The sequence below is a fragment of the Haplochromis burtoni genome, unplaced genomic scaffold, assembly GCF_018398535.1.
Source record: "Haplochromis burtoni strain Fernald_Lab_line unplaced genomic scaffold, NCSU_Asbu1 Contig_257, whole genome shotgun sequence".
Taxonomy (NCBI): Eukaryota; Metazoa; Chordata; class Actinopteri; order Cichliformes; family Cichlidae; genus Haplochromis; species Haplochromis burtoni.
In genome coordinates, this window is record NW_024582618.1 from 761,877 (window position 1) to 774,093 (window position 12,217).

Genomic DNA, 12,217 nt, shown 5'->3' on the forward strand with positions numbered 1-12,217 from the left:
ACATTTTACAAATTAAATAGTAAAAAAAAAAAATAATAATAATAATAAATAAAATATATAAAAAAACTCAAATTGTGTCACTCTCTCAGCAGACTAAACTGCAGTTTGTTTGTTGTTTTTGTTCTTTACTATATTCAGTCATTAAGTGTAGAACATTAGAAAGTAGTGATGTTGTGTTTCAAAGAAGAGAAGCACAGATTTACACGTGAGAGGTTGGAGTGGTGCTTTCTCTGGCTGTTGCCTTGAAATAATCAAAACTGTTAACTAACAGTATTACAATAATATATTATCTGCTGTTTAACTGAATGATTTATTAACTTTTGAGGTCTGCTACTAATGCCAGGACAGTTTGTCCTTGCTTGCAGTTGGTTATACTTTATACAGTTTTGCAGTATGACAGGGTGATAAAGCAATGTTGAAATTCTCCTGCAATTCAGTTACTGATGCACTGGAACCCAATTTGAAAAATCATAAAACCTGAAGGCACAATGTGACTTTACTGATGACTTCTGGGGGTTTTTTTTTGTGTGTGACACCTATCAAATGAATGCCACGTTTACTGATTTGCAGTAAATACAGAGGAACTGAGAGCTGGGAAATAAGTGACTGCACAAGAAATAAATGGAGATATTAAAGTTCAGTAACAGTGAAAATTCACATATAAACTGACACCACAGTGCAGTGCATATATCATTCCTGCTTTAGCCTTTTAGTGATAATGTCAGTTCCACAAATAACATGATGTCTCACAGGTTATTGTACTGCAGTGCAGTGTGATTGTTATTTTATTTCGTTTGCTGCCCCACCCCCCATCCAGTTGGTTTCTGCCTGAAATGTCCTTTATTAATAAACCACAACAGCTCTGTGAGGATGTGTGTACTCCTGTTTTGGACTCCTGCATTGATTGTTGTTGTGTTTTTTCCCTCTTCATCCTCAGATGTGCACCCCAGCCAACACACCAGCGACGCCCCCGAACTTCCCTGACGCGTTGACTATGTTCTCCCGGCTGAAGGCCTCCGAGAGCTTCAACAGCGGCAGTGGCGGAAGCCCCATGGCCGCCGCTATGGCCACCTCACCTCCACCCCACCAGGTTGGCGGCTGGGGGGTCTCATCAAATGTACCTAATGTGCCGCAGCCTCCACAGGGACTCTGGACTCAGGGGCAGCCCCCCACACAGCCCTGCCCAGCCTGGCCGACGGGAGTGAACCCGCATACGGGCGCAGAGCAGAAGGCTAGTGTAGCAATGGAGGCAGAGAGATGAAGGCCGCATGGGACTGAAGAGCCCGCCCCCCCCACACTCCCATGTTGGGGAGGGAAACGGGAAATGAATGTGGGAAGGGGGGGAGGGAGGTAAATGGCTAGAAGTGGGTTTGGGATTTCCCCCCACCTCCCAAAAAACAAAACAAAACAAAAAAAAACTGATGATATTGAAAGAGACAGATTCTACGCAAACCAAGAAAAACTCAACGTGGACAATTTGAAGAGGAGAAAACCAATGCAAAAGTCAATACAGAAAAAAAGAATAAAAAAAGATACGCACACATAGTAATAAGAGAGCAACTGAGATCTTTGTTAGTTTTTCCTAAGTAAATGCATAGATAAAAGAAATATTATTGAACTAAAAAACGAGAAATGGAAAAAAAAAAAAATCGTCACGCCCAAGGAATCTATGTGCAGTTCAAGGACATTCGAGGCAGCAAACATCAGTTTTTCATTTAGTTTCTTCTTCTTCTTTTTTTTAATCTTTTCTGCCGGTGTTTTTCAGCCACTGGTGTTTGTGTTTCCGCAACAGTCTTTGCTGCATGAGGAGACGGGAACGTGCGATGCAGTTGTTTTTTGTTTTTTGTTTTTTTTTTAGATTGACTCAGAAACCATCACGCACTTGAGTGTGAGCGTGGACGCATGTGAGCAGATGTTCAGTTTGTAATCAGAAATGTACACACACACACACTTTAGGCTTTTAGAGGAAACACCTCCATACTATCATCCCCATCGTGAAGGTGGGACTTCTCTTACCTCACCTGGTGGTCACCTGACTTCTTTCAGCCAATCAGGGATTCTTCTTAAACCAACTGTTGCCACCGCTGCCGCAGGACATGTTTTTAAAAGGTTTTCTTCTTAAAGGCAGCAGCCGCTCTGGTTTATGCTCACTGATCCTCGCTACAATGGCTTTTCCAGACACAGATTTAAGACCTGGACTCAGACGCCCAACTGTCCACTGTATACATTTGTTTTGTTTTGGGGTTTTTCCCTTTTTTTCCTGGAGATTCTGGTTAGTACAAAAGGAAAAAAAAATCATGGTTTAATATCGTTTCTAATGCTGATTGTTATGTTTTGTTAATGGGTAAAGGGAGAGGTGGCTTCAGAAATGGGTGGGATTTCAGGTAGATTTTTCTTTTTTGGGGGAGGGTGGTTGAATCAAATGCAGCTAAAATGGCTACAGATTTAAAACAAACACACACACATGACTACTCCATCTTTGTAAACCGAATTGCCACTTTGCATGATGTGTTCATAATGTGTAACATCTTTTGTAGCAAACATACATGAGGTCGAGACATGTTTCGGGGAGAGGGGTGGACGGAAAGGTGACGGTGGGATTCCCAAAGGTAACTGAAATGCAATAGATGTCTTGCTGTAAAGGCAGAATTGGACAAAGGTCTTAGATGCGAGGAGGAAAACGAAATGGGTGTGAGACAGCGTCAGGAAGCCCACCACGGGCAATATGGGGACACTACAGACTACTTTGAGATATACAGTATATATAAATATATATACATACCCTCAGATACTGTACTGTGGAGGGGTTTTTACAATATTTAGGTTTCTAGTTTTGACCAGTTTCGGTCCATTGATACTGCTGAGGGGAACACTTCAGGGATGACCCTGATATACGGCAATATTTTAAATGCAGGGTCTGCCCCTTTTTTCTTTTTTTTTCGGATTATTTTTTACATTCATTAAAGATAAGTAAGAAGAAATATTTTGAATAGCTGAGGGACTTGTGTTTTTAAAGGCTTAAAAAAAAAAACTCATTTGGAAAATAATGGCTATAATAATGAAAAAAAGTAACCAACTTCGATTTTTTTTTTCGTAGACTAAACCAATTTTTAAGTTCATCCTTTCTCCATGCTTCATACTTTATTTGGTAATATCAGAGCGTTTCTGGGTGGGCCTGTTCCTAAATGGTTTCTCATGTATGTTCCCCCCTGCCCCTTGTATGACTGTATGAGACCATTCCCACAATATTTGTGGACTACCTGATAATTAACTTATCATTTTTGTGAACCTAAATAAATATTGTATGTCAACCTATTTGAGATGGTTTACTTTTGTGTGCATGAAAGCTGAGAGAAATGGACCTAAGGCCTGTTAAATATTCAGCATAACCAGGATATCTGGATTTACTTAGCCTAACATCAGTGATCAGGATAAGCGGTCGGAGGAAGCTGGACGTCAACTCAGTAAGTTAACCCAGGGTTTCCAGTGTGTGTTGCTATGCACTAGAAGGCACTAGAAGCATTTGACCAATCACAAACACAGATAAATCTACTGTCATGAAAGATGGCCGCCCCTCCTCAGGCCTGTTTCTGCTGGTGCTTTCCTGTTAAAAGGGAGTTTTTCCTTCCCACTGTTGCCTAGTGCTTGCTCATGGGGGATGGTCCTCTGATTGCTGTGTTTTCTCTGTATTATTGTAGGGTCTGTACCTTAAAATACAAAGCGCCTTTAAGCTACTGATATTGTAATTTGGTGCTATACAAATAAAATTGTCAGCAGAGCAGCTCGTCTTCCATTAAGGGGTAAAACTATGAGAATCATTTAAAATATGACAAGGGTTACGTGCATAATACAGACTTGTAGTAACAGACAAAGCAGCAGCAGGAGTGTGTGTGAGAGAGGAAAAGCTCTCTGTGTTATAAGTGTGCAGTTTAAGCACTCCGGATTTTCTATCCTTGTTTATAGAGCACTGACCATTTGTAGCCCATCATGGGAAAAACAAGTTGTCTAAGACTCCATCGCTGACGTTATAAATGCTACTTAAACATTTTAGATCAGAGAGGAGTCATTTTACATCATGGGCCACATATCTTAAGTGACCAGTGAAACCAGGAAGAATATAAACAGAAAACTTTCTTTCATTTAAGTGTTAATCTGTTAATTACTTAGTAATTAGTAATGACATGGTATGAATGGCTGTGGGGGGGGGGGTTAGGAAAGATTTAGGAAAATACACTAACAAACTGCATTCCTTAACATTTTCAAAGCTGTCCAGTCTTCACTGGGCCGATTCAGGACCCCAAGGCTTCATGTTTGACACTCCTGCTTTAGACCCTCCTGCTATTCTCAAACATAGGTCAGAGGAACCCTCGGCAATACTGACGTTACTTTCTAAAGAACTGATTGGTCAGCAGGCAGTTAATTTGTATCTGTTGACCTCTAATCTGGAATCTTGTTACTATGGCGATCTATACAGTGGGAAAAAGTGAGCCATCGTTGTAGTACAGAAAACTTGGACAAGATGAAATCCATCTTTGTAGTACAGGCCTCTTGTATAACTTGTCAGTCCCTGTTTGTGTGTGTGTGTGATTGTGTGTTAAATAATGACAGTAAGAAGATGGATGCATCATAATCTCACACTTGGCTACTTCTCAGTCAGCTGGATTTAATACAGCCAGACTACACAATCATGTTCTACAAACCTCATTTTCTGCTCCTCTGTCTGTCTTTCTCTCTATGTGACAGCTAAACAATCTGCCTGACACTCTGCAGCGAAACATGAACGGGCAGGAGATGAAAGCTAAAACGGAGAGAAGGAGAAAGGAAAGCTTTTGAAAGCGGCCCCTTCGCTGTCTTCACCTCCTTCAATCCACAGCTCTGTGGATGTAAACACAAACAAATACCAGCTGTCCACACACACGCAATCGGCCATACGTAAACACCACACACCCACGCATGCCAGTGGTATAGTGGTGTTGGTGGTGGTAAACGAGGGGTCAGAGAGGCCTCCGTGTCCTTACTTCACCTCCTGATTTGCCTCCTCTGCTGGATTTGAAAGATTCCTCCATGCTGACTGTCTGTGCCAGGCTTTCTGAGAGGGTCACATGAGCTTGCATGAGTGTCAGCAACTTGGTATCGGGCTGGGAACAGTAATAAACATGGCAATAAACACACTCTGTCCAACAGCAGCACAGAATCGCCCTGTGTAACACAAAACATGAGGGTGTGAGGCCACTATAACCATCATGTCATAAATGAACGGCTATCTGTTCAGACGGGGCTTTGCTCGGTTTACATGTACCTTTGTAGTTCAGTGGGATCTTTAGCCAGTGTTTTTCCACAAAACAATTGTGGTTACTGTTTAGCTGCTCATGCCAAGTACCCAGTTCTTCTTCTGTTTACCCCCAAACAACTGCACAATACAATGCATTTTATTCTTGCCACCACAGCAGGAGCTATATTTATCTTTTTAAAGATATGTCATAGCAATAGAGTTCTATCTTTTTATTTTTTTATATTATTACTTATTCTATTTCCAACCTGACAACCTTAGAATCAGCTCCTTTTTTTAATGTACAGAATCTTTAGTATATTTAATTAAGCTGTACAAAAATGTGGCAATTGTACGTGATAATCGTGATAAAATGAGGGCGGGTTGAAATTCTATGTTCTTTATTTGCTTCCTAAAAAACATAACATTTTAAAATGACTTAAACAATATCAATTTCACAACCACCAAGTGTCACAAATCGTTTGTTTTCTTTGTATAACCAACTTTAAACATCAGTATCATGGAAAATATCGTCTGGTTGGTGTGGTTTTAAAACTGAAACAAAACCACACCGATTTATCTATGATGTAGGAAGCAACCGAAGCAAGCGCTGATGTAGATATTTTCTGTTTTTCCGGTAAAGCGTCTGTGCCTTCCTCTACAATACTCTTGCATACAGAGGAGTTGACGTTTGACTCCGGGGCTGCGAGGTGCCCAGTCCCTGTGGCTGCAAAACAAGCCCAAATTATCACCCCTGCACCGCTGTGCTTGGCAGTAAGTGTTTGTGCTGATATCCTGCATTTGTTTGTTTTTTCCTCCAAATATGGAGCTGTGTATTATGGCCAAACATCTCTATTTTGGTTGCTTCTGTCCACAGGACATTGTTCCAGAAGTCTTACAGTTGTGTAAGATGCAACTGTGCAAAGCTAAACCATGTCCTTTTCAGAGAGAAAAAACCTTTTCCTGGCAACCTTTTTAAACAAACCATACTTGTTCAGTCTTTTTCTAATTGTACTTTAACATTTAACATGCTAACCGAGGCCTGTAGATTCTTAAATATAGCCCTTAGGCTTTGTGCAATTGCTCTGAGCATTGCACAATGGGTCTTGCTTGGATACCCACCCCTGTGACACTGTGTTAACAAACACACACGGATGCTCCAGGCCAGCAAACTGATGGTCAGTTAATCAAGCGTATTTGATTAGCAGCGCCTGGCTGGAAATGGTAAAGGTGTATCTTAAAAAGTGTGAAATGCTGATTGACTTTTTGCAAAGCCCACTTACACATTTCGTGCACAGCTCTTTAAATCCATTGGTTGATAACTTACTTGCACATTTAAAAAGCAAAAGTTGCAAGCATTGCCTACACTTCAGTGTCTGACAGTCAGGCCTGGACACCAGTAAACACAAACATACACAAAAGATGTAAATCATGTCTGCAAATATTAAACACAGATACATAAATAAATTTCCTGGGAACAGGGGAGCCTCCAAGGGGGGGCTGTGGGGGCACTCGCCACAGTGGCCCCCTCTGGGAAGACTGCCCTTTGTTGGTAATAATGTAATAAGGTTGCAGTAGAGCTAGTGCCAATCCCTGAACAGATTATTGGTGCTTCTCAGGGCCGACATAGAAACAGGCAACAGTTCCCATTCTTACATGATCTCATACTTATTTGTCTTTCCTGAACAAGTTTGCTCTTAAAATTAACTTCATTCTGTGAGAATGAATCCTGCGTCTGCTCAGCTCTGCTGAGAATCATTTAAGCAGTGGTTGTGACTTCCTGGAACTTTTTCATATGTATCTGTTTTCAGAGATATCAACTTTAATTGTAGGACATTAACTAGGCATAAAATTCTTTCATTTCTCTTTTTTGCCATATTTCTCACGTAACCTATATTTGACAACAGCATAATAAAGGTGGACATTCTGTTTTTGTGGTGTGCCGCCCAATGTGTTTAGTGGCCCACATGTGGCCACCCCTATGAAAAAGATTCTGGAGGCGACCCAGCCTGGAAGGAGGAGCCACAAATCCCCCCTCAACTTGCTCAAAGGAAACCTATGCCCTTGAGTATATGCACATTACCTCTTGTTAGCATAACAGAGTAATACAGCACAGTTCGTTTTATCTGTCTTTCATACACACAGCAGGCTGCTGTTTTCTGGGTCACTGAATGTTGTGGACTAAACACAGTAACACAGATGGCACACCACCAGCACCTGTCTTGTCTCATGTGCAAACATCACCATATTACCACGCTGCTGGAAGGAAATTAAGATTTTGCTGTTGGTAAATTTATTGGTTTGTCTATTTTCTGTAAATTAATTGAGGCTAGACTTGAGTAGCTTCTCCTGGTCATTGCAGTAAATGCAACAAGGTGTTTAAGATCAGCTTTGTGAATGTTTTATAAGGAATTTTGTATGTGAGAAGCAGTGAGCCTAAACAGAAACGGGTTTTGTTTCTGTTTCCACAGGTGTTTTTGTTTGTCAGATGTGTACACTGGGTAATAAATCTTGGTCTAAAACCTCCTGCTAATCCTCCAATTTCAAGACCTCAGTGGTGGAGCTCAAGAGACAGCAAATCAGCCTTGTTTAGACATGCTAAAATGTGTTAACAGTCTAAGGTGTTCCTCTCCTTCTAAGCTTCATTTCACAGTAGATAAATCGCTTTAAGCTTTCTTTTGGTTTGTGGCATCCACGGAACATTTGCCCAGAAGAACTGTGGTTTGTCTGAGTAATCGAAGATTGATTGTTCCTTATTTTGTGTCTTTTGTTTCTTATAAAACCCTTCTTGGTTCAGCGTGCTTCATATTGTAAGTGTTGCAATCAGCACACCAGACTCTTCCAGGTCAGACCTCAGCTCCCTGGGTGTCTTAGGTAGTGGTTTTCCACTGTTCAAACCAACCTTTGAAGTATTCTCTATTCTATTTTCCTCTTCCTCCGTCTCTAGGGGGGGTTCTCGGCAGTTGCAAGTTAGTTACAAACTTCTTAATAATTCAAATACCGAGGTTTTTGAAGATGACCTCGTACCGTTTAGCGATCCGGCGTTCTCTGACAGCGCCCTTGTGTTTGCCATTGCGAAAAGGAACAGAGAAGCGGCTTTTGGAATTGTTTAAGTCTTCGCCGGCTAATTTGAGTCATGTGGACAAATACCATTTATCACTGCTGAGTCAGAAGTAGTTACGTTGTAATTGATATGAAGGGTGCCAATGGCAGATTCAGCTAATTAGAACGTTATGTTAAAGGCTGCTTGATTAAGATAATCGATAATAAAGTAAAAGTTAAATAATGATTATTGTTGAACGCTGACTCCCTTTATTCTTCAGCACAGCCTGATCTCTCTTAGGCAACTTTCTAACCATTTTTAAGTAGTCCTCAGAAATAGTTCTTCAGACTTCTTGAAGGACATTCAAAGCTCTTCTTGGATGACTTTTGGTTCTGATCCCACACTGCTTCTATGATGTTGAAATACTGGCTCTGGGGAGGCCAATCCATGACTTCCATTGTGTTTTTCTATCCACATATGCTTTTACTGTTTGGCAATGTGTGATCATTGTCATGCTGACAAAACGAAGTGGCTGCCAGTCAGATGTTTTCCAGATGGTATTGCGTGGTGGATCAAAGTCTAATGGTACTTTCCTCTATTTATTATTCCATCTGTTTTGATAAGACCCTGAACACAACTGGCTGAAATGCTGTCTACACCATGACAGAGCCTCCACCTTGTTTTAGAGATAGCTGGAGACACTCACTGTTGTACCTCCATCCTGACCTCTGCTGTACGCATTCATAATGGTCTGAATCAAAGTCACCTTGTTGTTGCAAAACTATTCTTTTATGCCCGTCAAACTGTGTTATCTTTGGTGTTGTGTTTTAGTGACGTGTTGCAAGTAGGTGGCTTAAAAAGGTCATGTTCAAGGACTCACCTGAAAAAGGAGCCACTCTGTAAAAAGCCCGGAGAGCTATTGCTTTAAGACCACTTTAGAAAATGATGAGAAAGTCTGGCTCCTTAGAAGCATAATATGAGCGGTGAATCAGGATTTTTACAAAGTAATCATGTATTTTAAGATCATATTGTGTCATATATCATGTATTAGGTATACTATTAAAAGATTAGAGATATAGAAATGGGCAGGATGCCTGTGAGGTATGCAGACATGGGGAAGGCAGAGGACACTGTGCAGTCTGTGGACGAGGGCAGGGGAGAAGAATGAACAGAGTGACATTGGGTGCGTTTGTAACCTGGCACCTCACCTTCCCCTGTTCTCCCTACAGGTGGAGGCTCCAGCTCAACACTGGACAAACTGCAGCAGGAAGTGGGGGAAAGGTGACACACACACAGGATACATACAGACTAAATACACAGTGTCTAACAAAAACTGGGTGAAGAAAGTTCAGAATGAGAAAAATATTTCATACTTACTGGTGGTGTTCTCTCCAAAAAGGGAACTAAAAACAAAGGAATACTGAAATAAGTCAATCGAAGGGGTATAGGGTGATAGCTTGAGAGATAAAAACAAACAAGAAGGCTCATAGATCCACTGCAGGAGCAATGCATCATGCTGTCTGGTTGGCAGCAGTCACAGTTCAGCACCGATAGAAATGACTTGGAAAAAATGAGCATCTGTGTCTTGATGTTGCCACAGCGATCACTCAGCCTGTCGTCTTTGTTCTCTAAGAAAAATAGCATTCGCTCCGGTATTACAGTATTTAGAAGTCACCTTGAAGCCTCCTACTAAAACTTACTAACACATTGAGATACAGCTACAAAGTTACACAGCAATAGCAAATATGGTAACTGTGGCTACCCTGCCCACACGGTGTCTGGCCCGCTTTCAGCAGTTATGGCTCTGGCCAGTGTTCTGTGAAGCTGCACATGTGGTCTACAAGTCACAGGCTGGGCTGGACATGAGTGACCCCAAGGACTGGGCTGCTGGCCAGAAATGGCACAAATGTCACAACGTGACATCTGGCAACATCTAGGTGGCTGTATGGTTGAGTTAAAGTAGCCAAAGTCAGTGGCTGGCTACTGGTGTGGAGAAAACTGCAGATATGGGCTTCATCTGGGCTGTCCTCGTGGCCTCAAAGGCCTTCCTCCATGAACAAATTTAGATATTTAAACTAGTTTGCTTATGCTTATAAAATCAATAGTGACAATCCATAAATATCAACTTGAATAAAAGCTTCTAAAACTGAATTTGAATTAGCGTAATTTGAAATCCAATGTATCCAGTCTTTAAGTCATGACGTGAAGAATGACTCTGCATTTAATAAGGCTGTTGTGTTTTTAACATGTTTTAATGCTTTGTATCTTGTTCTATTTAATCTCCATACACCCCTAAAAACAGTCAGTGATCACTGTCGGCTTGTCTCGGTTTCTATTACCGCTATTCATCTTAAAGCTCAGTTTTTAAAACCTTACGATGTAACTACAGCCCAGCCCGTGCAGCAGAATAGTAATGACTAACCTTATTTTGCAGTTGTTCTCCTCACTGAAGTTTGGTCCGTTTAAAGAATCCTGCCATACGATTGCATTTGCCCTTAACCATCGGGAACCCGTTAACGTTACGTCACGTTAACTTTTTAAAAAGTTATGATGGAAACTAGCGAGCTAGCTCCCTGCTAACTTCTAACCCCATAAATTCCATAATTTCTGTTTTCATGGATGCATGGATGTTTTACTTAATTGTTACACCTTGTAGAGCAGCCACACTGATCATTTTATTACAGATGAAAGAATTTTAGACAGTTTTTCAACTCTCAGTAATGCTGCAGTGATTGTTTGACTTTGGGACCTGCAGCGGAGTTTGGGCCCAGACATGGCTAATGACGTCAGACTTAAAGAACGGATTGGTTTGAAAATGATTGCCACTAAATTGAAATGTAATCTTATATTTTGAAAATGAATTAATTTAATTTGAAATTGTATTCCATACTTCTTTAAATGTAGCTCTTGAATGCTTTATACCAGTCTTGGTATCGATACAGTTGATACTTGGATCTATCTACCCACCTCTACATTTAATTACCAGAGACATGCACAAAGACTTCTCAAAGGTCTCTTATGTGTTGTTGTTCTCACTGTCTCCTTTTCAAGTCTGCCTTGAGGACACTTTTGCACTTTAGTGCACTCTTGCTTGCAATTGTTTGTAGAAATCTTTCTTTAAGATGGAAAACTTATTGAAAGAGGGTTTTTTTTATATACTATCATGGGTCCTCCTACCAAAGTGCACTCGATACCAAAGTAAAAAGCTGCAATAAGCATTAACAGTTTTAGTAACTCTGTGTCAGCTCATAGTTCTGGTTATGTAGCCTGCAGTGTTACCGTTTTCCTGCTGCCAAAAATCTCTCATCGGCCCTGTTTCCAGATGCAGCACACAGCCGTTTTCTGCCAAAAACCTCCAATAAACACACACCCCATCACCAAATGGCAAAGTTAGCAGCTAGCTGGAGAACACTGAGGAGCTACTTTAGCAACAATTAAATATCAACTCCATATTCCATATTTGGTGTACAGTATAAAATCTGATCTGTTGTGCGTCTGTTGTGCGTCAGTAGGCAACAGTCTCACTTGAAGAACAGCACTCTTTGTGCTTTATCACACAATCTTTCATATTTCCTCTGCAAACAGTTGCAGTAACATGTTTTTTTAAAAAGCCATTAAGTCAAATGATGGTTGTATTTTTTTTTATAGTAATTGTCTCAAACAGTGTTGCAATTGCACCTTTAATATCTATGGTTTCAACCAGCACTGGTGTCGCCAGCTCTCTCTCTGTCTCTGTGTATATGACCGCAGTGAACCTGTGACAATGGCTCTGTGCCATTTCAGCCACTCTGTGCCCGAGATCCTGAGTTGGACACAAAGCCGGCTTTATCCCTGCTCTCAGTGTTGTATCAGTGCTGCCTGGCTGGATGCATAAGCACCAGAATTAGCAGCCACACACACACACA

The 12,217-nt window shown here is 41.0% G+C and overlaps 1 protein-coding gene across 1 annotated transcript in view; it reads left to right on the forward strand.

Annotated features, from left to right (window-relative positions):
• The window catches only part of ubald1a (UBA-like domain containing 1a), a 19,156-nt gene extending 15,841 nt beyond the window's left edge, over window positions 1-3,315 (forward strand). The window contains exon 3 of the mRNA XM_005939106.2: window positions 938-3,315. Coding sequence (XP_005939168.1) covers window positions 938-1,261 — 324 coding nt within the window. The 3' untranslated portion in view covers window positions 1,262-3,315. The remainder of the gene's footprint in view (window positions 1-937) is intronic.
• The last annotated feature ends 8,902 nt before the right edge of the window (window positions 3,316-12,217 follow it).